Here is a 25513-nt window from a genome sequence, read left to right on the forward strand (position 1 = left end):
TTCCATAAAGTGGTAGCTTGCCATACTGGTGTGTGTCAAACTATGATAATAATTAGCATTTTACAGATATAGTATTTTAATTTAGAAAAATCAAATGTGTAATGTTTGATCTCTCTTCTTAGAGAGGTCTTACCACTACAAAAATCTGCATCATACAGGCCTACTTGATATGATGATACTGGAGAATTACTGTAAACATCCCAGTTATGTTTATTACAAATTTTAATGGCAACCACAGGCAAAATATAACCATTTCATGCATATGAAATGGAAAGTCTGAGGACAACCATCAAATTCAGGATGCACTTCACAGCCTCCAGCCATTTAGACACAAAATGAAGTGCGTTCCACTGCCTCTGACAGTGGACAGGACCAGGTACAGACCAGAATCGGGCATCTTCCATTTCCATACCGCACTGCGCAGCACTATGCTCAGGGAGGAAGCTTCTCCTTAGCTATGAACAGAGGCTATGTTATACCTATAAAAAGATGGGCTTCTTATCACTTGAATAAATGTCTGCAGTTTTATTCACCTTAAGTAACTGCAGATTACCAGAGTGTCTGTTCATTAAAAACCCCTTTGAGAGCAACTTACAGCTGGAGCACAGAACTGAGGGTGAATCCCCATCCACAGAGTAACAGTTTAAACCCATATAGCATACAGCAGATGCTAGTCTAGGGAGGGACATACATCAAGTTGAACGAGTTGTCAATCAGTAGATCATCAGAGCAAAGCACAAGCATCCCACCAACACCGAGCGCCAGACTGTGGCTAGGCTAATAGCCACTTGATTCTCACTGGACTTACACATCCAGCAGAGAAGACTGAGGTACCCATCTGCAAGGCACAGGTCTGGGCACCCAGCCTCGCCACCCACAGCTCAGGTCCACACTGTCATTCACGTGGGTGCAGGTCGCACCACACTTGGCAACAAGTCAGTCATGAAGGGAGAAGGAATGGTGAACCAACCTGGGAGGCGGGTGTGGGGGTCTTCCCCACAGTGGCATCTGGTTTAATGGGATCAAAATCCAGATCCAACAGGCTGGCTCCCTCCTGGAAGGGCCCAGGGGCATCAAACTTGGCAGCAGTGAGGAAGAAAAGCAGTACGAGCATTAGACACACACATGTGCGCACACAGTAGAGGGACGGTATGTGCTAGCCAGGCTAAGGCTGCAAGCGCAGAAGATGTGGTGGCAATGCAAACATCTGATGTGACTCCGGACTGCTCGGTGCCCATAATCACAGGCAGTTCACATGGGTGCTACTGTAAACCAAACCTGGGCCTTCTCCACAGGACTCATTCATCTTTCCACCTGGCCAAATGAGCTGACATGGCTTAAGCACCTGACCTGCTATGGTCAAAAGGATCACTGCCACTGACAACTCAGGATTTCTTATCTATTTACCTCCATTCCCCATAGCTCACCCAGCTGCCTCTGTACTGACAGCCCAGAACAGACTCCCTCAGCCACATAAAGAGGAGCTGCCATCCATACAACTACTCTCAGGAACAGAGATCCAGGCAGAAAACCACCCAAACTGCTGGAAGGCAAGTCTGAGAAACCTCTGAGCTAACTCCCAAACCGCCTAATTCCACCATGCCTTCTGAGATGGAAACACCGAATATGGCAGCCCATCCTAGCGAAGGGATTTGACATTTCAAAAATGCTGTTTTCAATGGTGTCCGTTTCTGGACATCCCAGAAACACGCACATACTAGTCTTTAACAAAGCATAAATTTGAGAGGCTTTGCTACTCTCTTCAAAGTCAGCAGAATAACTCCCTTGACTAACACTCTAGCTAAAGACAGTGATGGCACATTCACTGCTCACCATTAGTAAAACAGCCACTACAATGGACATGAGTCATTAGCATTCAAAACTGAACTACCACTTTTGGTTTTTAGATTTAACCTAGCTGCTACAAGACACTCCTTTCTACTCAGCTTTAGAGAAAGCTGCTCTCTCCAGGAAGCCCAGGAAGGTTTGCCCCTTTCCACTGATCTCCCAGCTCACTGGCCCTACTGCTTCAGCTACCTTTCCAACACCACACAAAGTCTGGCAGGTTGGTCTCCACAGTTATATCATAGCCCCATAATGGAAAAACTCCTGGAAAATAGCAAGAGACTGTATTTAAGAGAAAATCCTCTGAATACAACCCACACCATTTTCACCTCCTCTAGTTTCCTCTTATTCCAATTCTCTTACAAATTTTTCTCCCCGCTGTGAACATCTCTTTTTGAGATCCACAGGGATGAGGACAAGGAACCAACCTCTCCCATCTTACAATAGTAAACCCTGACCAGTATGCAAAAAATCAGCCAACATTCTACTATGCTCCTCCAACACATTCAGGTCACCCATCAGAGAGGCTCCAATCCCAATCTTTAGTTTTGTTTGGTAGTGAGACAGCAATGGCTCCCGTCATGGAATAATCTTACCTGCCATTCACGACTTGCATGCAAGGGCTAGCATCCCTTGCCTTTAACCAGATCTCCCACAAGACAGCTCACTGGAGCTATGACATCTGACAGGGATGGCCTGGCAACACGCTGAACGCTAGTGGCTGGTGGGTGAAGGTTGTTCTGGCAATCAGAGTCCTCCCTCAAAACTCCCATCTGATTGAAAGTCACAGCAGATCCCATCCCGGGTCGGAGCACTTATCAGGTGCAGAAGAGTATCTCTGACTAAGGGCTGGTGGTCACATGGAAATACATGATACAAACCATGGGGCAGAGCTGTCCATTACGATACAGGAGAAGGAAGCACAGAAAATGATCGAGACTTGCTCAGCTGCCTGTGGTCCCCACCTTCCAACACTGCTGTCAAATCATCTCTCTGCTCTGCAAGATTTATCTATTGCAATGTAAAATCTGACATGGACCTCCTTCCCTCCCCACCCCACCTCTGCTCTTCAGCAGCTGGGTAGAAGGTGGAAAACCACAGGCAATGCAGCAGCATGATGCAAGGAAAAGTTAGGGAATGACTCACAGATGAGCACTGATAGAGACATTATTTGTGCTTTAACAAGCATTTAGGAAAAAAAATTTAAAAATGTATATATATCCATATATATATATAAAAAAAAAAAAGAGTAGATGCAGGTATCTCATGATACAGCCAGAAATCTGGTCAGGCTCCTATACACATAAGGACTGCCATCATCTAGATCCAACACAGAATTCCCCACCTGGGCATCCTCTCTTGCAGTAACATAAATCGAAAGGAAATTGAAGAGGAAAATATGTAATTTTAAAATGTTTTTCCTTTTTCAGGGCTTCAAAAAGTGCCACATGACAAGACAGAAATATTCTTATGTGAACTTCTGGCAGGTGAAGAGTGACAGACTGTGTCAGCAGTCCTGAATTCACAGCAGGTACAGTCCTGCCCATCTAAACTGGAGGCACCTATTCTCTGCAGAGAACTTCATGCAATTCCTGTTGGCCTTTCCTGCACAGGTGCTGGCTTCAAACCACAAAGCCCATGTGTGAAGGGCATAGAGAACATGAAACTGCCTCCTCCCAGAACCGGCACAGATGCCAGTGTCTGCACTTGGTGATGTACAAGCACAGGAAACACATGCTTCATCCACACCCACGATCAGTGGCTCTGGAGAGAGCACATCATGGGATACGAGGGGAACCATAATCCATGTGTACTGCTGCTGAACAAATACAGTGATTACTTTCTGGCATCTTCACCATTTGCATTTCTCCTGCTTCTTCCATGAATGAAAGCTCTCAAAGGGCAATATGTTAGTCAAAGCTGCCTTCTAGCCACCCTCCCCTCTAAGTTAGCCTCCTGTCTAACCCTTTGCCTTCTGCAGTCCAATGCTGAGGTTGCCTTCCTCCTCCACCTGACCAGGTTTCATGGCTTGACAACTCCAAAGAGAAGAAAAGTCAAAAGGAAAAGTTCAGAGGCAGACAAATATAAGGCAGGGCATAGCAGCTAACCTGCGAAGGGGTTGTCACACTTATCTCAGGGACAAAATTGTCATCAAACAGACTGATGATGTTCTCCTGCTTGATCTCCTTGGAGGGGGTGACTTTTGGAGGCGGAGGCACCGGAGGCCCTTTCCTCAACTGCATGCAAGTGAGCACACGGCCACAGCACAGACGGCGACACCCAAAAAAACCAGAGACAGGAATCAGGTTAGCCACAAAAACTGAAGGTGGGGAAAATCACAACCACAGGCACAGAGCAGGGTCCAATCAACTCCATCTGAAGAGAAAGGGAGGGAGGGTGAAGGTCCAAATTGAAACTAAAACAACTAACAACCACACGCCTCCACAGAAGGTTTGGCATCATTAGTTACACTTCAGCCGTGGGCAAGTTTCCCTCTGCAGAGGAGAAGCGTAACATAATTAATATGCATTGACAGGACATGCATACATCATTAAAGCATGTGCAACCTTCAAAAGAACCACTGGGAAGGGAGCAGATCAATTACTGAGAACACGATTCAACAGACCAGGCCAGCTCTGCCTCTCTGCCATACTTACCATACCTAAGGGAATGAGAGATCAGACTCAGTCTGTCCTGCTATGGGTAGGTGACCACGAGGACAGACTCTGATCTGCCCAGTACTGGTTCCCTGATGCAGTGGTTATCAGTGTACTGTAAGAAAGGTCTGAAGGAGCTCTTGATGGCGTCTTACTACCACTTAGCTTTAGGCAAGAACAATTCAAACTTCTGAGAAGCCGTGATTGCTGTGGGCCAAACCCTGCTCTCAATTCCACCACTGAACATTGACACTAACGGAAGTCCTGTTTCCCAAATGGAGAACTCAGAGAACGCATAACAAAGTCTGACCCTGTAACTCTAACCCATCCTAAGACCCACGATCCTGCTAGAAGACTCAGCCTGACACTGCATCCACAGCCCCATGGGAAGCTGTGGTAGACCCTCCCTAGATCAACCCATCCACATCCTTTTCACATTTTCCTGTGCCCAAGGCTCAATGATAATTTCTAGATCAAATCAGACTTTGAGGAGTTGCTGCTGTGTTGGAACAAAGCAGCCATACGAGCTCCCCACATTGCAGCAACGCTCAGTAATGACAATACTTTCCATTTACAGTGATGTTTTACAGTTACTTGATCATCCCATCATATCTAGCACCCCAAGGCAGCAACACTCAGAGACTGACTACAGGCACCCAATGTATCAGTGCCAGGCCCAGACCTGAAACACAGCAACCCCCGACTCCTAGTTCTGTGTTCACACTCCTCCAGCATATAACCGAGCTCTACAAGGCACTTCTCCAGATTGCTAAGGATATGCCTAGTTTTCTACTAGGTTAACCTACTTTAGAGAGTGTGAGCATGCAAACACACATTTTCCAATGAATAGCTGGCTAAGGGAAATAATGCAAGTAGTGTGCTCACTTCCGACTTTTCACTGTTTACAGAAAGTGGTGTGTCCATATCCCCTCAGAACAATCCTCTCCTGAAATTCCCCTGCTTGCCAGTTGCAAGAAGGGACCAGAAATTTCAGGGGAAAGCTATTCTCAGAACAGACCCACCATCTGCAGAAAAGGGAAGCTCCAATCACAAACTCTAAAGTCAAAAAGATCCCATCTCTTCTGCTATTTATTTCTCTGAAATAGTCAGTCTCCTTTCTTCCAATGTATTAGTGTCTTGGAGACCACCACTTCCAGTGTCCAGCACTACCTCCACCACCAGTCTGAAACTACATTTCAGAGACAACAGGATTGCATATTGATCTTGGTTTATACCTGGAAATTCATCAAGCACAAATAACTTTGCCACCTAGAATAAAATAAACCCTCTAAAATCCTTCCGCTGACTTGGATCCCACAAAGCTTCACCTGTCTAAATTCAACGTAGCTGCACTGATTCCAAAAGTGTCATTACAGTGTTTCAGTGGTGTAACTGAGAGCAAAAATCTGACCTTTGAAATTTCACAGACCCCTGAAGTCCTATGTCATCATCAAATTCTTCAGTGCAGAGAGCTGATAGCAGTCACTCCTTCCAAAAGACAGAAATAAGCTATTTTCAAGAATTAAAGGTTTCAAAAATTAAAGGACAGTAAAAGAGCTAATTTTTTGGCATAGGGGGCAGTTCAAAATTTAGTTCATATTTATTTGGTCTCTCTTGTTTTGCTGTCTTTCTCTCCACAGCCTTTGTTTATTATTTGCATTAATATTTCAGACAGGACGAGGCCAGGGAATTGTACTTGCTTGTTGCTTTTTGCTCCATCCTCAGCCCGAGGATGAGGCTCCCAGCCTCCCTACGAGGGCCCTAGCACAAATCACTTACCCATAGGTCAGAAGTAATGACACCTGTGAAGATTTCAGTATTAAAAGTCGAGCAGTGCTGAGCAGCAGACACTTGGGTTTTCCAGCAGGCTGGCAACCTGACACACGCTTAGTTTCTAGACTTCATCCCCACAGACACCCGGCTTGGCTCGGAGTACGAAACCCCTGTCCTTGCCTTCCCTCGCTCTGGAGCCAGCTCCGTCTCCACGTGCCTAGCGTGAATTTGGAGGGGAGCTCTTACTCTTCACTGTAGTGAGCCACGGGAGAATGAAATAAAGAGAGATTTGGAACAGGCTACCAGCCGGCGGCAGCATTGGCTGCAAATACCACCTCAGCAGTGCCTGGGGCCCATCTGAGGTTCCAGCCAGGGCTGCCACAGCATGCTCTGCTTGCTCGACAAGGGATGCCCCAGCCCCACTCCTGCGGGTGGAAAGGCAGCAAGTGAAGGAGAAAGCACTCGCAGGCTGGCAAAAACAAGGCTGATGTGTGCTATCTAAAGGAAAGGGAAGAAGTCAAATGCAGCAAGACAAGTGAACAGCTCAATAAGTCTATATGATTTGTTGTTCCAAATTTCAATCAAGTTCTGACAATCTCTGAAGAAAGAGGAAGGTAGTGCTGGATGCGCTGTCCTTCTCCCCGATACACATACCCTACTCAAGGTCCTGGCCAGGGTGGTGGCAAAGCCGCTCTAGGTTGTGCAGCGCTGAGCAATGCAGAGACCCTGGAGAAGTCCTGAAAAGGCACTGCTAGGCATACACACATCTTGCAGGGTTGGAAAATACCCTTTTGCCAATGTACAAACATCCTCTTTTTGTCCCTAGATAGCCCTGAAAATCAAAAATGCAGTGGAGGGAAAAATATTCTGAGAGGCTATCCAGAAACAGGAGACAGCCTACACCCCAGGCCTGGAGTTGGAATCACACTGCTACGTACGACAACAGCAAGGAAGTGCTGGGTTGCACCCCTATCCTTTCAGAAGCAATAGGTTTTCTCTTACCAGTTTGGCCAGAACCCCTCTCAGCTTTAGTTCTTCCTGGGAGACTCCTGCCTGGTGTCCCACTTACTGAAATGCAAGGATTGGCACCAGACATAAGTTTGGCCTAGTTACTACTTTTCTCTACTAAGCTTTTCCTCCACTCAGCAATAGAGGGATGGGAAAAGGAAGTAAATATTGTATTTTCCTTCAATCCCGATGTAAAACATATCATACAACATGCTGAGTAGCAGGAGCTACATCTGCTATTTTAAACTTGCCACTGGGTATCACCTGTGTAAGGAATGGACTACATATAATGGACAATCTTCTTCCTGGTACTGACCTAATTTTTTCATAGCAGAAGAATATAATGCCCTTACTTTTAGCATAATCTTTTATCTTGGGCTTGAAGTACAACATCATGCTAAGCACAGATGTTCTCCTTATCAATATTAAACTTTTCTTCTTTGAACCTTCCTCAGTTACAGAAGTTCTTGAGAAGAAACTGGACCACTGAATTCCACAGATAAATTCAAATGTAAAGAACAAAATTCCTCGCCTACCTACAACTCCATCCTCCCTGGATCTTCTCGGCCATCCTAGTGGATAGCAAAATGTATCACTGGCCTTCCCCCTGTAAAGTTATTCAGAGACAGCTTAGTTCTTCCCTATATGATATGGAGATCACCAATGAGCAACATGCATTCTCAGGAACCAGTGAAGGAGAACAACCACCATTTCATATTCTCTGTGCTCACTAGAACGAAGAGGTCCAAAAAAAGCAACAAATGGATGTCTGACTCACAGAACTTGTGCCATCAGCTGTCATACTGCAAAGACACGGTCAATGTCATGGGGACACTACCTGAGATGGTGACTTTGGGATGCTTGCCCCAGGCGCTTCCAAAGTGGACGGTTCCAGCTCATGGTTGACAGTCTTGGTCTCAGGGCTGGTGATGGGAGATCCATCTGGTGGAGGTGAGGGGCTTTTATTTGCTTTCGCTGGGGTGCTGTCACTGAAGAAGTGGAGAGAGAAAGGGAGAGAGAGGGAAAGAGAAAGAGAGAGAAGAGAAGTCTGAGCAAGGCCTAGAAGGAGTTGTGCTAACCAGCACAGATCAGTGGCCTTCGCTGCCCAGACATGTGAGGAAGACATATGAAGCCTCCACAAGCTTCCGAGAAGCATCTTTGCTGAGTGACTTGCAGTCCAACACACTGCAACAGCATTACTGTGCAGCAGGCTACTCACTATACTCCTACTGCATAGATATACCTTGCCTCAGACACAGAAAAACAAAACCAAAAACACAACCAGGAGTCCTTAGTTCTGCTAGATTCTAACATAAGTGTCTGACTAAGTCACAGTCTTTTAATACTTGGGAAACAGATTGGGGAAGGAGTTCTGTGTAGCTCATTTAGTTTTAATTTCTATAGATAAGAATTTTTCTGCATGGTAGTGTACTGACACCTGCATGGGTTATGACCAATACATTTGCAACACCTGAACTAAGGCTGTAATTATAGAATACATATTCCTCTACATGGTAAAAACTGGCTAAGCTGGAAGAGGGGCAGAATAGCCAGAGGTTTCACAGATCATTCCATACAGAAAAGAAACAGAGATTCTGGCTACTAATAAAAGAGTTCTCTATTATGGAAAGCCTCTCCAGCCTCGTTTTCAATGATGAACCCCTTCTGCCCTTGCCTTTCCAGTTGGTCCTTATTCCAGGACTGCTTCTGACACAGTCAAGAGGGAATTCAGGGAATTAAGATGCAAGAAATATGCCAATGGCATTTGTTTGTTCACCACTTGGCCAGATTTGGACAGATTTTTCAAAGGAATGGCAAGAGGCACACGCCTTTCCCTAAGACCATGCCCTGGCCAAGTGTCAAGTCTGTGCTTCAACGTACAGAATCACAAGAGATTTAGTAAAAAGCTGGTTACCAGAGAATTTCAACAGGGATAAAGGTAAAACCATTTTCCCAGCCTAATTCTCAGGAACAGCTGAATAATCTTGGCTGAAATTCAGCTCCCCAAAAAAGCAACTAATCAATTTATTTCAAGTCATGCCGAAGCACAGACACTGGTAGGGGATATTTTAGCAGAAGTAGTTACAGTCTGGCAAAGTTATACACAGCTGAAACCAGACTGTTACAGGATATTGCAAAAGGGCTGTGCAATCTCATCTACTGGGAGTGATATTTGTCTCCACTTACAAAGTTGCAGTTCTTGCAAAGTTAAAGGCCTTGGGAGAAGGCTGAAAGGAACAGATTTTTCTTACAACTTGAGACAATAAATCCTGGCAGAGCCAGGATTAGAGCAATGCAGACTTGATTCTGCAGGAACATCAACTCAATTATTTCTTAGCTCTGTCCCAAGAGAGCCCAGAGCTCCAGACATGTACGTCCACTCACACTTGGATGCCCAAGGCGTGGTGGTCATTGGCTAGCATGCAAGATGGCCTCATTCCTGAACGCTCTTGAGAGTAGGGACACAGCAAGAGGAGGCAGGGACAGCAGCACATTTCACTAGACCTCCCCTTCCAAGCAAGCATCTCCCCCTACTCAGCATTCCAGCTTTCAAGCTCCCCATCCCATTCTCTCTTCATTCACTTTGCCTTTACCTATTCCTCCCAGTTTCTCCCCAGCTCCACACCCCACACACGCATTTCCCCACGGAGCACTTGTTCGCAGGTCCACATGCAGGTCAGATGTTTCTGATGACACCAATGCCAGCAGAACACCAACACGATGCAACAAACCCAATGACATTCTCTGCCAGCAGCTCTCAGAGGCACACACGCCAAGGGAAAGAGAGGGAAAGGAAGAGGAAAAAGGGAAGACGAGGGACTAAAGAACATGTATGCCATCCCCTGCAGCTCTTCAATTTGACTGGACATGCCTACAGTGTCCTTCCTCAGAGGTCCTCAGAAATCACTTCAAAACAGCAAGTTGTGTGGAGGATTCTGCGAAATTGACAAGGCGTGCTACAGATTAAAAGTAGTAACAGAAGGTGAAGGCAAGGAAGTCCTGCGCCAAATGGGAGTCACCAGGGAACAGCAGATGACGACAGAAAATGTCCTCTGGTGCTAGAGTTTGGGGGAAAAAGCCATTAACATGATATCTTCCCCTACAGTTCAAAGCACTTTGGAGAAAGTGGGGGACACTGATCTACAGCCAGACTGCCCAGAGTCCTCAAACACCCAGACTGCACCGGGAATATGGGCACTACTGGCTATCAGCTGGCCCACCAACACAAGGGTAGGCTTTTCCTTCTAGAGACCTGAGAAGGCCATGTCTCCCATCGAGAAAGGAGTTCAGGCTTATTTTCTAATGGCCATGAAACAGCTTTTTAGTGCCTTATTTCTGGTGCTTGGCAGTGACTTAATTTGGGGATATACTGGCAAAAGGCTCCTACACGAGAAGCAGCCCAATTTCGTCCCTTGTCCTACAAGGGCCAAGAGGGCCCCGCACTAAAGCCTTCATTAAGTCACTACTATTTACAGCTTGTTTGGTGTGTTGGCTGATCCCCCTAGGAAAATGCCAGTGCTAATTTTGGCTGAACATCTCCCAGCCCCCAGAGTGGCACCTTCATTCCTGCCCTTGCTGCTTTGCACGCATTTAGCCAGTGCAACCGGCATCCAGCGAGCTTGTCACCAGGATCCTCTGTCCTTCGTGGGTCCCTAGGAGCACACAGAGCAAAGTCCTGTCTCCAGACTGACTGCTTGCTCCGGGAAACATAGGGAAAATCAAGAGCCTGGGGACCGTCCCCACTGACCAAATGCAAGTACCACAGCAAAAGTAAATTGAAACAAGGTCATTGCTCTCTCTTTTTCCTTCCCATGAGCAACTGGAAAGCGATGTCAAATCCAGGAATATCAGGCAGGGAAGTGAAGGGGGTGTCAACTTTCTCCTGCAAATAGAAAGCTGGGAATGGGGTCTAACGCAGTCACTGCAGCTGAAGGGAAAGCCAAAATCCCCCAGCCTCTTAGTGCTGCTGAGCTCCCAGACCCCTCATGGGGCTGCCTCCTCTGTTCTGGAAGAGCAGAGTAACATCTGCAGACAGGGTTCCCATGTGCTTGCAACAGTCCTTCGTTAGAGGATGAAACCTACTTTCCAATACGGTAAAAACAGACCAGCCACCTCCTGCCCAGTTTAAGTTCAAAAGAAAAAACGGGTGGCATCTCAGCTAAGGCTCAGACAGGGCCTCTTAGCCAAAACTAATTTATTTTTTAGCACCCAAGCAGGCTGAAGAATTATTTAAAAAAAAAAAAAAAGGGGCAGTAGAAAGGAGGAAGCAGTACCTACATATCCAAATATACAGCAGCACAAACGTGCATTCTTGTGCAGATCAAAGAGTAGCGGAGCCCCAGGCCCTCCTTCCCTGCACCAGGGGTGGCACATTTCTCTGACTCCAGCAGCTGCTCTGACAGCACAGCCCAGGTCAGGCACCTTAACTGCTGGGCCAGTTCGACTTTATCAGGGCAGAGCAGGAGGACATTGTGGCTAGAGCTCACTGAGATGAGATTTACTGCTTCTCCCTCTGTTGTAGCATCCCTCCATTCTCAGTGACTGGAAATACTAGACCTCCTGCCTGGTGCAGGTACAACGCTGGTCCAACCAAGGACAGAGATACATCCAGAGATGTATTCCTGGGAATCCTTCTCTTCCTACAGTAGGAAACCTCAGAATAGTAACAATACAAGACATTCCTTCACTACTTTTCATTTAAAGATATTAAAAACAAGATTTGCCAATCAGCTTCCCTTCTCTACCCTCTAACCTCCCACTTTGTAAAGGATGCACAGCAGAGAAAGAGAAGGGTTGTGTGACTTGCCCTAATCATTGGGAAGTCAAGATCAGAAAAAGCAAGGACCTCAGTCCACTTGCTTTTATTGCTAGCAGGACATCATCTTGATAATCATATTTTTTTCTTCCTATAAGGACCCCATGCAGGGAGTACCAACACAAAGACTAAGAAAAACAAAAAAAACTAAACGAAGTTTCCATGTCATTATGCAGCAATTCCAACTATGCTCCAGAGCACATTCTTGTCAGAGTCCTTGACCTTGGACACGGTAACTCTAGGCACTATAGCAACCCAGTTATTCAATGCCATCACTGTCTTGAAAGGCAAGATGCTGATATTAGTCTTTGTACAAGATAACAGGCTTCCTTTTCCTTCAGCCCTGCACAAAAATTTTATATGGATGCAGCAAGATAGTGAGGATCCTCAAGAACAGAGCAAGTAAGGAGCAAAGCTGGAAGTGTCCTTCTCCCACCTCATCATCCTCCCAACTGCAACAGGATGGGACTTCTGAGTGTGAAAAACCTGTCTCACGGTCGTCCCTGGCCAGGCAGGGAATGACTATGCAGCATTTCAGACCTGTTCAAAAGGGCAAGCCTCACTAGGTAAAACTAGCTGTCGTTAATAACCAAAATTGCCCATATTTCCCACAGAAAACCCAGCACTGCACTTTTAGTCACACAAAAACAACTGAACAGACAATGCCTGAGACTTCACACCGCCTTCTTTAACAGGAAAAGCAGCAAGGATTCAAACCAGGCACACAAGCAGTTAATGGGATTATCCAGACACAGAGATATCTCAGCAGGACCCAGCAGGCCATGAACACATCATATCATGCAAAGGACCCCTCTCCCATCACAGGGTTAACACGTGCCAGGCTGTTAAGAGTCCAGCAACAGCCTCTCCAATTTTAGGAACTAAATTAAACACTTATCGAAACACTGCTCTCCGTACCGGTACCTGCTCATCTTTTTCCTCAGCCTGGCGAACAGTTTAGTTTTCTTTCTGTTGAGGATGGCACGCAAATCATTTTCGTTACAGGATGGCACAGTCAAACCACGGAGGAAGAGTTAAGCACCCACTCACTTGGTGCCACAAAACCTCACTATAATCAAGACAAGATCTCTCCCCTCTCTCTCTCTCACACACACAGTCAGATACACATACACACAGACACAGTACATACTTCCCTTGGTTCCTAGAAAGCTGTGGCCTGCTTTGGAGAGGGCAGTAGAGGGCTTTTTGTGCCTGTCAAAGATCCACGTATGTGAGCAAATTACTGTTTTCCCTGCTCTTTGGAACATGGGGCCAGGGTGCACATGAAGAATAATGAAAAGGAAACTGTATAGACCTGCAGAGAACTGTAAGTGTCCTTTTTTCATGGGTAATCACAGCTTCTCACTCTCCTCTCTAAATACTGCTACATGAGAAATAAAGTCCCCATTCTCCTTTACTTACACTATCTGTGTGCAGCTTTACACGTGGAACCTCATCATCAGATTTCCTGCTTCAGTTTGCCCAATCACAGGATAATGTAGGATAATGCTACAGATCTCCCAGGTCTTCGAGGCATCTGAGCCCTGAATGTTCAAACCCTCTCAGAAACAAGTCCCAAACACATGTCTGAGGCTCCCAGAAACACGTCAGCTGCTCTGTGCACTACACGGCCAGCATCAGATTCATCAGCCACAGCAGAATTTCTGTAGGGCCTCGCACAAATGCTGTGATGATGTGCACAGATAATTGCCTCTCTTATCACCCCTCCTCATTCATTTCCTGCCATTGTATCCATCTCCAGTCCCCCTCCCAGAAGAGAAGGGTTAGGGAAGCATCTGCTCCTGCTGCAGACCACAGTAAGCAATCGGATCAGCGAGGGCTATTTCCCCCTGCACGCTCTCGCTCCACCCTGCGCCACAGTGAGAGGCCAGACGTGCAGGTGAGAGAAGTGCCTCACAGCATTTCCTGGTCACTGCAAAATGTATTTAACTCCCCCAACACGCAGCTGCTACGTCCTCCTATAACACCCTGCTCCACTGCGCTCAGGAGGAAGAGAGTCGCTCTGGAGCGGGTCTGGCATCCCAGCTGAGATGCAAGGACTCAGGGATGAAGCAGCAGCACTCCAATTGCTACGCTCTGTGTGAGCTCCTTTTCGGTTTTTAGGGCCATGTCGTCTCGTAGCCAGCTAAAGAGCACAGAACTGCAGCCGAGACACTGACACTCTTGCAGCCCCAGGTGAAGCCAGCAGTTTGTGGGGGCAGGAATCATGAGGACAGGTAATTTATTCACTGGAAGCTCTTTCAGGCCAGAAACTTCATGCCACAACAACAGCAAACATGTCTAGTCCAGGCTGTCACTACAGCCTGCTATCAATTCCTTGAGGAAGAACGGAATGAGGAGGAAGCAGCTGGACAAAGCAATGGCTACAACCTTTCTGTCCCATTACCTCATCCTCTTCCAAGGACCCTGGAGAATGCTACTATCAGAGATAGCACGGCACGTGGCAGCAAGAGGAGGGGCACCAGGGCCTCCTCACAATGCTTCAGGTCTCTTTGGGTTGTGATGATCAACAGACATGATGTGCTAACTTGGGAAGAAGATATTGTTTTCACAAGAAGCATTCCTACTAGCATCTTGGAAATTTGCTGTTAGCAATCCAATATTCAGAGGCCAAATTGAGCTCCAACATCCTCTTTCTTTAGAGCTGGCAAACACCAGACACACTGCTGGAACAAGACATACAAGCCATCTATGCATGACTGCAAGAGGAGGTTAAACTGGGAGGAGAGACAAGGGAGCACAGAGGTCTCAACAGCTGATCTAGCCCTTCCAGATCACACTCAGACCACAGCTCACCCTTACTTCATGCTGACTTCACCTCCCTCCATCAATACACCAGTTGAGGACTCAGGCTGTGCTCCTGCTCACCCGACACGTGGGATTAGCAGCAGCTGGAAGCCAGAGCCCATCCAGTGCCTCATCACTCACACATCTGGACGAGAGCCAAACAGTCCCATCCAGAGCCCGACCTCTCCCTCCCCTCTCAGTGCGAGAGAATGTGCAGACTTGCATTTAACCATAAAGGACTGGACCTAGCTGAGGAAAGAAAGCTAAAGGCCTGGAGGACACTCACTCCTTGCATACGTGCAGACTGGAAGTGCTCTGAGCTCTGGAGGCCTCATTAGTGAGGCTGCAACTATTTCCACAACACACACAGGAGAAATGCACCTCAGCTGCGTACACAGGAGGGGCACAAGACTTTGGCAAACGGGTGGTTCCAAGTTTGAGGGGACAAAAAGGAGGCTAGGGAAACAAGTGGGCTCTTGGTGCTCAAGCTCACAAGCTACAGGTACATGGTGGAAGCTTTTGAGGGAGAGAACAGAACAGGTGCTGGACAACTGGACCCAGAAGGAAGGGTAGCTCGGTATTACATGTCAGTGCATGGAATTCAACTTTAAAACAGCAGAGCTGAGAGTCATTTGCCTAAATATGAGCACCTAGTGAAAGTTTAGGCCTCCAGATAAGGTAAGAGGTATCACATTGCGTCACTCAGCCCCAACTGCAATCTTGGGCATGCTCTAGGGAGTCTCAGGAGGGCAATGGCTGGCTATACGCAGCTAGTCAAACCACCCCCCAACTGACAACACGGAGGTTTCAATACCCCTGGTAGAGACATCCCTTTCCCTCCTCCCCTGCTGATGGAAAGACACTACCCCGACAGTTACTGACCTGGGCTGTGCTTTAACGGGGAAGGCATTGCCTGAGTACTGCTTGTCTAGACCCAGCAGGACATCATGGAGGTTTTGGTTCAACTGCAAAATACAAAAACAAAAGAAAGAAAAAGAGTGAGAAAAGAGCCCAACTGCCAGAAGGGAGTCTGGGCTGGCCTGCACAGATGACCAAACCCAGGCTTGTGCCCAGACATGTGCACGTACTCAGCTATCCCAAGAGAGGATGGCCTTACATCTGTTTCCACTCTTCCATGCGGTACAAAATGCTAGAGCACTCAAACTATTGAAGAGCTGCTGGCACCTCGTGGGAATGCTCTGTCTCCCTTACACATCACCCTCTATGCTTCTCTATCACCTACCCCCACCGGCGTGTGGCCAGGTACCATTGCAGAAGCAGGCACAGTGTTTACTTCAGGGTCTATGTGCTAGAACTGAAGCTTCACTCTGGATTTGTAGCCAAAGCTGTTCCTCAGACCTACTTATGAAGCCTGGGAGATGGCATTTCAACTGTGGAGCCAAAGGCAGCTGGACTTCCAGTCAACAACAAGCCTTGACTTCACAGGCTGCCTGGGCCAACTAGGTTTGGGCAGGACCTGGGTATCTTTGCAGAAATGCACTACTAGGGGTTAAACTCTCCTAGGCACCAACTGAAGGCTGCAATATTCACTCCAGACACTCCTCTTCTGAAACAGCCAATTCATAAACAAGATGAAATGCCACATTTATCACTAGTAGGAGGAGGGATCCAATGAAATCAATGTTGGAAGCATCGTGCCGGCAACACCAGCAGTTAATTTGATGCTATAGCAGTAATAAGAAACAGATGGTTCTTAAGGAACAAAGCAAAAGCCCTGCTCTCATACAAGACTCCTCAGGAAAGAAAAATCCAATACGTGATACAAGAGAATTCCTGTCTAACAAGCATCTTTCCTATGTTTTGCTGAATGTAAGTTAACAGCAACGAACTGATAATTATAACTATCCTCCCTATTCTTAACAATCAGTTCATCCCTCGGTGGAGAGAAGCAGGCTATTAATTGGAAAGGTCCCCATGAAGTGTCAGCAGGGCTCAGAACTGATGCATTACACCAAGGCAGAGGGCCCCCGACTGCTGGGAATTGAAGGACTATAATGTTGCTTGTTGCTTAGCAGCTGTCTTGTTGTCAGGAAGACATTGGGGAGGGGAGGGAATACAAGAGTTTTCCAGCTGGGCTCTCAGTCACTCATCAAGATTAGTGCAACATTTATAGGGCATGCAGCACTGCAGAGCAGTATACAGAACTAAGGAATTCAAGACTTCTCTAGCTTTTAAATGAAAGAATAAGAACATGTTTGTAAACAAATGTGGCAATGGGGGGCTTTCCCACAGACTGAGATCTCTGATGGGTGCTGGCACTCAGTACCAGGATCCAGCCTGCCACCACCACCAGGTTACAACACCACTTACTGCTGCGATTCTCAACTCGTGGCCCATGCAAGGGCCACGCTAAGCACTCACACGCCTTCTGTTGGGTCACAGGGCAGGAAAGAAGCCAGAGCAGAGAGGTACTGTTGGGAAGTAGCAGCAAGAGATAGGCCTCAAAGTGGCTTCTCTTCCCTCTGTGGATCTGCAAATGAAGCCTGCCAAGTGACACAAACTCCCCACTGCTGCATGGCCCTGTGGTCTCTTTCCTGTGCTCCATCCCTTCACGTTACTATCTCAGACAGCCCTTCTCTCAAGTGGCTCAGAAAAACCTAACGGTTAACATTTTCCTCTGACGTGTGGCAAATGCTCTGTTTTCTCCAGTTCTTTTTAGTTTGTTTTTTGGGGAGATTGGTTCTGTTTTGTGTTGTTTTTTCATTTGTTTTGGCTTTTTTTGTTTGTGGGTTTTATTTTGTTGGTTTTTGTGGTGGTTTTTTTTTGGTTTTTTGGTTTTTTGTTTTTGTTTTTTTTTTTTAATAACAGCGAGGAAAGAGTGTATGAGTAGGATAGGCTGCTTAGTTGCCTTACCTTGCTCATTTCTTTATGGAAGTTCTCTTCTAGGCCTGCTATACTCTGGAACGTGTTGACGTAGAAACCAACACGACTGCCAAATGAAAAATAAGACAGAAGAACTTAATGGATACAATGTTTTCCCCAAAAGCTTTCAGTTCCATCCCTTCTGCTACCTCCCACCTACCACTCCCATTCAAACTCAACTATGTAGATCTGGCACATGCTGGAAGAGAAGGACAGCAGAGAAGTGTGAAGGGGGTGACAGAGCAAAGGCCAGGTATGGGGCAAACATGTCCAAGGTGAGGAGGTGGCCAGGTGGGAAAGGATCTGAATTTGTGCTGGTTAAAGGGAGAGCGAGGTGCAGGGTGGAGAGGGAAGAAAAAAAAGGGAAGAATGAAAGAGAGCCAGTGGTAGGATGACGGAAAGGAAAAGGATAGAGGCTGTGACAGGTGGAGTGTGGGGAGAGCTGGGGGAACTGGCAGGAGGACAGATATTAATTCACTCTGAAGTCCCTAAGCACCAGCACCAGGTGAAGCAAAAAAGCATGAACTGTTGGCTTCAGGTGCAGAAGAGTAAGACAGCACAGGCTAGGCACAGAGAGCAACAGGAAAGCAGAAAGATCAGCTGGATAGCAGGAGCCCGTGAAAAACCTGTGGCACCTCAAAATCCCAGCAGCTGCTGCCTCACCCCTTCCTCTAGCCAGCCTGCCTGCTGCCTCAGAGCACTGCACCAGCACCCAGCTGGAGGAGCAACAGCAGAAGGGAGATGCTCTCCAAGGCCAGCAGCATCACCCTTCTGCACATGGAACCACCCAGATGCCTGTGTCCCTCCCTCCCAGCTCCTTCCTCACCTGGGCCCACACACTGATTTGAGCAGAGCGTCCCAACCCAGGCTGGGAGGAAAGCGGAGTGATGGCAGACATCAGCACTTTCCTGCCCTGCTGCTGCCCACTCTTTCCATTCCCCACAGACCAGCACTGCCAACCCAGATATGATCACTGCATTTAAAAATAAGTAACTGGGACACTCCTAGACTCTTCTAGGAGGATTTTGCCTGCTTTCCGCTGTGCCCTCCCCATAGACCAGCTTCTACTGCCTTCCAGTTCATCCTCCAAGCTAACGTTGGTCTGTTTCTTCTTCTCCCTTTTCAACACCATATCACCACCGGTATGGCAAGTCCATGGCGTCTCAAACCTTCCTGTTCTCTCAGGCCATTTTCCCCTGCCCAGGCCATGTTTTGTTAAATGGCGCACAAGACATTTACAACCACTAGATCCTCACTGGGTCCTGTGTCGCATAGCCAGGAGCATATTTTGGGACAAGAGAAGGCAGCCACGCCAGGATCCTTCCCTCACCTTTGTTTACCCAACTGCCCAAACCTGAAAGTGGCATTCAAAGCAGAGCAACCTGCTCTCTCATTCTCCCTCTTGTCTTGTACCTGCTGCTTCACCACGTGATCATAACCTTGCATGGTGAGATGCAGCAATCAAGGCATCACCTCTTGGCTCTCTCCAACCCTGCTGACTGTGTAAACCCCTCCGACATCTCACCTTCTCTTAATCAGTCAGCTGACATACTCAGCTGCAGATGTTCCTCCCAGACAGCCAGCTCCATGCCCAAAATCCTAGTGACCCAGCCTGCTCTGTCTGCTGTCCACAGGCAAGCTGGGCAGAGTTGGTGGGGCAAAGGGATTAATTAGATAAAGCATAGAAACAGTTTCTCTTTGTGGTAAAATGGAGTTTTTCCATGAGGATCATGAAGCAAAGGACAGAAAGCCAAAGGTGAACCTGGCTGGAGGGAATCCCAGGACAGACTTTGAGATCATCCAGAGAACAAGAGCAAAAACCCAGCCCCAGCTACAGGGAACAGTGACACAAGAGCTTAGGTCTTCACTTACTTCCAACCAGCCCTTGGGAAAACTTCCAGCACTCACCTATTCCATAGAGAAGGCAGCTCTTCCTGCAGATCAACATTCATCTCTTCAAACACCTTCTGAGCCTTTACTAACTCTTCTTCAGCCTTAATAACAGAGAAGGGAGATTGTCAGTTCCAGTGCAGAGAAGTACTCTGGAAGGGCTGGGACAGCTCTGACTGACTTCCTTGGGAGACCAGCTAAAATTCTGGGATGGAGAATACCCCATCCCAAATGAGTCTCCCAAGAATCAGGGTTGCACCACAGGTGACCTGAAGTACCTTCAGCTTGCATGTAGTTACTCTCAGGTTTTCTTTCAATGTTTGGATACTCAGAAAGTAATTCAAACATCCACTAATGTGTTTTAAGTTCTACAAGTTTCTGTGGCTTCAAAAACCTAAATGGAGCTGGTCAGGCAGTTCAGCCTCCAGCTCAGATACAGATGAAGATAATATTGACCCCAGCCCCTTGTCAGGTCTCTGAAAAGACTTCAAATCCATCACAAATAGCCTTGAAGAGTCCTCCCTCGTGGGGACTCTCTCTGCTCAGGTAAGGTCATGCCAAAGCCCCATCTCTTCTGAGGAACAGAGGAGGTCTGCATCCATGGCTGATACAGTGCTCTCGCAGAGCTGACCGGAGAAGCAAGGAAGGGTATGCAAAGCATGAGTCGTGCCAGTGGCAGGTCAAGCTGGAGTGCTGGAGTAGCACCTCTCAGTTTCAGCAGTCTCACATACTCTCATCGGTGAGGATCCAACACAAGAGTGATCCCTGGCTGGCTGTTGGCCACCAACACCAAAGGAATTACGCTTTGTACAGGCCCTCTTTCTCCCAGTTGAGCCTTTAAATTTGATCAGTTCATGTGAATTGGACACTGACAGATCCCAACACTGATACATGAATTCTGCTGGGTTTCAGTGACAAAAAGGATGATCCTGGTTTCTGTTGCTGACAGCGGACACCAGCAACAAGCACATTCCCCTTCCCATATTTGTCCTAGGTCACTTCTTCCTTTTTTCAGTGCCCTAACTCAAAACTCAATGCTTGCTAATTAAAACATTTCTATTCTGTAATTTGCAACAGCACAGCATTTTCCCATAACCCCATGCAGTGGGATGCAGGATGGCAAATCCCTGCATGAGCAACTTGACACATTCTAACAGGAAGGTCAGCATCAGTGCCTGCTTACCTGTGTGACAGCAGCAGGAATGCCACACCACCACAGTGCTCTGCCAAGAGCCTGCAATTCACTGGGGAACTGGATCTCTCTATGAGCCTGTAGTCAGATTCCCAACCCTTGTACGACATGAAGTTTTTATCTTCTTTGTGCCAGATTAAAGAAATCCAGCCTACTGCTCCATAGTGATAGGTATATGCAAAGACAGGATTGATGGGAGAAAGGACTTAAAATATTTTTCGGTTCAGAGTCCTGTTCCTCAGTGTTGTGTAGAATTCTTACACTCTCCATTTCTCTCCTGACTTTTGAGCTAGCCACAGAAGCTCCTATTTTCCAGCTAGCTCCACCTTTCAGAGGGTTGCTCACAGCTGCCAAAGGCAAGGCCAAGATTTTGTACTCAAGATCAGGAGAGAAAGTTTCCCTCAAAGACACACCTGGGAGGTATTCAAAAAGTTAAGCAGACCTTGTAAGGAACAGGCAGGGGAAGAAGGGGCCATGATGCTTCCACCCAGAAACCCTTGTATTTTGCTGCTACACTCACTGAAAAACCCAACATTTCGAGAGAGTTAGTACAAAACAAACAAAAAGCCCATTTAAATAAGAGGCAGAGTTTATGCTGAATCACAGACAATGGTTAAAGACTCACTCTGCCTTAGAATCCCTCTGTGAATGAATGTTTCTAATGTAACCATTTTAAGGGGAGAAAAAAAAATCCCAGTCCATCCTTTGGCTTTAGCTTATTCTAATTTCCAAACTAGACTGGAAGCAGAGACAACCCAAGCGATGGGATAGCTGGGAGATGAGGCACCACTGAATGCTGTTAGTTTTTCAGATACAGTGAATATTAAACAACAGTCTTTCCCTCTCTTGTTTACCTGTTCAGAAGGTCAAAGAACCTAAAAAGCAACATATGAATATTGTGACATCCCGAGGCAAAGGCAACCTCAGCAACAGGCAACGTTCACTCTAGAGTAGCTGTAGGCATCAGGGATACATCCAGTGCCTGTGGCTCAGCCAGGGCTCTCAGTCCCAGGTACAGCATTGAATTAATTCTTCAGTCCTTTGACAGCCCAGGGATCTTCTCACCAGTCAGATTTATTTGGCTTGGAAGCAGGGCTCCTGACACTGAGTAGCCCTGACTGCTTCCAGCCGGAGCCGAAGGCAGACATCAACTTGGTCTTGAGCCCTGCTACAAGAAAAGCCGGCTCAGGTAGTACAGTGCAGAAAAGGGGGAAGACACAGGTTTCAGGGCAGAGCCCACTGCTACCATATCCATGCACTTTCTACTTAAGCAATCATCCTTGCCAACCTGACAGAGGACATAATGCCTAGGTCCATGAAATGTGATCACAGATAATTATTCCTCTCCTCTCCCTGCCTGAAAGGGGGAAGATTTGAGCAAGGAGCTAGACAACACAGATGCCTTCCCAACCTTCCCCCCAGCCAAGGCTCCGAGTGCCAGGCACAACCAGCTCAGCTGTGGGAGGGGAGCAGTTATTCCCCATGACGTTTCCTACCATCACACACCCCAGCACTCACAAACATCTGGCAACATCCAGCCTGGTGCTTTTGGGCAATCTGGTGACCACTTCTCTTCAAGCACTATGCTGTGAACTGTGGTAGCTACACACTGCTCAGTAAATGGTTTCAACATCCCTGAGGCAGGGGTGAGGAACTGAGCTAGGCAGCCCACCCAGCTCAAGCCCCAGCCCCTCTGAAGAGCAGCACGGCCCTGGACTCCACTCGCTGGCTTTCTCCTACAGACAGAGATATCGCTCTGTTATCCCTGCAGCGCCAAGGATGGTGCTTTTTAGTCTGCATTCGGCTTTTCAGGGGAGCTGATGAAAAAGGCAAGAATTTGTTGTTCTAAGCCATCTTCCCATTTGTTGCCAAAAGGGCAGTCACCAAAATTTGTAACTGAGAGTGTGTAATAGCAAACGCCCCAGGAGACTACACAGAACCCCCCACACCGTATTTTTTCTGTTGGTGTCTGCTAAAGGCCTAAAAAGCCAGCAGTTTGCACACTGGAGGGAGGGATTTGGTTTTACAGTAGAAATAATAGGTTTTGCTGACCCCATTTTTGCCTGGAGGTTGTAAAAATATCAGGCAAGAAGAGACAGCAACACAGCTGCTGGTAAAGTGAAGGAACTTTTTTTTTGTTAGGCTTAACATTCTGAAGCTCTTCAATAAATGCAGTGTCATCATCCTTCTTGCTTTTATCAAGAGCTTAATGAGATTAGGGTTGTCAGTAGCACCTTCAGCCTTGAAGTTATGTAAACAGAAAAACTTTTGTCCTGCCTGCTCGTGTTTGTGAAAAGCTGGAAAACCTACTGGTTCAGAATACAAACTAATCTTGAGGTGTTTTTTTTCATTAGTCCCCTATCAAAATAAAAATTTTAAAAAGCCCAAAGACTTGCATAAGTAGAAACAAAAAATTAAGGTTAGCAATAATATTATTTAGTTCAGGAATGGTTGAGGAAAATCTTCAAGGAAGACTTAGCTTGATTTGAAAACATCTGGGGTGACTGAAAATACTAAGGTCACTTACAGGAGGTTAACACCCCCAGGACACAGCGAGTGGAGAGATTACATATACACCCTTGTCACCTGCTGCTTTAGGGCAAAGCCACCCAGTACAGCAGAATGATCGCTCGACCCTGGGCAGACTGCCTAAGATCAGAGTGCAGTGGACGAGGGAGCACTCATAGGTACTGTTTCCCTCAGCAGTCTGCAGGCAGTGGTGTTACTCGCAGTCACCCAGCCTGTCTGAGAAGAAAAATGCCTGAGAGCTGATTTATTTATTTATGGCTTGAAAAACATCTCGTACCTGCTTTCTGGTCCTCCACAAATACCACCAGCCAGCCAGACCAGTCAAGGCCCACAGCCATGGAGGTGGTTCCCAGCCCACAGAGGCACAGGGAAAGCCCCCGGCAGCCAGCCAAATGTCCCTCTCCCTACTCTCCAGAATAAACACATATTTATGTTCACTCCCTTTACTACGCATCTGCAGCAGCACTGCTAACAGCTGTTCTCTCCCCAGGCTTTACTGACACTGTGATCTAGGCTTTTCCCTGATCCACAGCCGTAACCTGAGTGTGGAAAGCCCAGGTGCTTTATAAGGCAAGAGCAATTTAGTGTTTCTCAACTGCAATTCATTCACTGACAAGGAATGTGAAAATGTGGAGGAGGGTTTGAATGCGTACAGATGAGCTCACCAGGAACTGGTGAGCCAGTGACTGGCCCTCTCCCAGTCCGGGTAATGATTTACTATCCCTTGCCCACTGAAAGCATTTTGTTCTCACTGACTGTTTTCTGTCACCTCCCTCTTATCCCTTAAGGAGCTCCAAGGTAAGTACCATGGGAGATTTCATCAGGAAGTCATACTTCTCCTGTGCAAGCAGGACTGAAATTCTTAGTCTCTGCAGTTTCTCTGAGCTGCTCTCATGTCCCTCAAGATGCTGCAACCTAAATGTTCAGCCAAGTTCTGCCACATGACGCAACCATGACCTCAACCTGGAGCTGTTCAAATACATTACACTGGGTGCAAGTTCCCTGGTCTGGGCCCACCTCTTCTCCTGTGCAGACTGAACCTGTCTGTACACCTGGAAACAGCTCACTTAGACCACAAGAGCCAGGATAGTGCCCATTCTGGAAACTTGGATTTTATCATGGGAGAATGTTGCAGCTTAACTCATTAGCCACAGAAATTGCTTCTGAAGTGATGTGGTTTTTTCTGGCTTTCCTCAACAGCAGAAATGCAGAAGCCAATTTTTTTCAATGTTTCCTCTTTTTTTTTATTTTTTGAAACAGCAACAATAAAAATTGACTGCTTCTCTTAGAAGAAAAAGAAAGGAATAACTGAAGAAAATACACTACACCATCCTCTGCCTTGGCCTTATTCCATAGCCTTTCTTTAACCACATTTCATTTTAGGGGGAGAAAGCAATAGCCCAGTATTAACAGACCTGATTAGAAACCAATAGGGCAGGCGCAGATTCATTCATGGGTCAGCAATTTTCATGTGTCCATCGTAGCTCACGAACATCAAGGACACTTAGCAGAGGGGACTAGAGTGAACGTTGCCTAGACATTAGTTGCATGGTACAATCCAGAGCCCAAAATAGCGCATGCAGGGTTAGAGCCAGGTAGATCAGCAGTCACCTGATTTCGGAGCAGATTAGTTTGCGCAACGAGGTGAGCTTGTAGCTTCCCTTGACACCACTGAGGCGCGGCTTTCTCAAGCAGCGAAACAGGCTGGGGGGAGGGAGCATGTTTGAGTGAAAAAAAGAAAAAAAAGAAAGAACAAGAGAGACACAAACATATATCTTCTAGGACAAAAAAAAATAAAATTACAACAGACAGTGTATTTAGAAGCTGGACCAAACCAGTATCACCAAGGTGAGAGAAAAAACAAACATCTCGGGACGGATCAGTTATGAATCCTTTGAAGCATGCCAAGTTTAGCAGTAATTAACGCTCCAGTGTGGGCTGGGATACTGCAGACCAGCCAGGCAGCTGTAAAGAGCAACAGATATAGTTGTTAGTGACCCAGCACACAGACAACCCTACTCCAAGTCATGGCTGTGAAGCGAGAGCTCCTTAAAGAGAGGTCAGGATTAATTAACCACCATAATTATTTGCATGCAACAGCTGAAAGTCCAC

The 25513-nt window shown here is 46.9% G+C and overlaps 1 protein-coding gene across 17 annotated transcripts in view; it reads right to left on the minus strand.

Moving 5' to 3' along the window:
* The window catches only part of BIN1 (bridging integrator 1), a 103346-nt gene that overhangs the window by 16102 nt on the left and 61731 nt on the right, over positions 1-25513 (minus strand). For 5 of the 17 annotated variants that reach the window (XR_012765100.1, XM_075431203.1, XM_075431201.1 and 2 more), the window contains exons 7-14: positions 25013-25105; positions 19699-19784; positions 17782-17857; positions 15790-15872; positions 13018-13068; positions 8122-8272; positions 3954-4082; positions 971-1078 (exon numbers count right to left, since the gene is read on the minus strand). Coding sequence is in view for 16 of the 17 variants with exons in the window: in XM_075431203.1 (XP_075287318.1) it covers positions 971-1078; positions 3954-4082; positions 8122-8272; positions 13018-13068; positions 15790-15872; positions 17782-17857; positions 19699-19784; positions 25013-25105 (777 nt within the window). In the remaining variant the exon portion in view is untranslated. The remainder of the gene's footprint in view (positions 1-970; positions 1079-3953; positions 4083-8121; positions 8273-13017; positions 13069-15789; positions 15873-17781; positions 17858-19698; positions 19785-25012; positions 25106-25513) is intronic. The other 12 variants (XM_075431202.1, XM_075431207.1, XM_075431205.1 and 9 more) reach the window with 8 other exon arrangements.

Source organism: Opisthocomus hoazin, chromosome 9, assembly GCF_030867145.1.
Source record: "Opisthocomus hoazin isolate bOpiHoa1 chromosome 9, bOpiHoa1.hap1, whole genome shotgun sequence".
Classification (NCBI taxonomy): Eukaryota; Metazoa; Chordata; class Aves; order Opisthocomiformes; family Opisthocomidae; genus Opisthocomus; species Opisthocomus hoazin.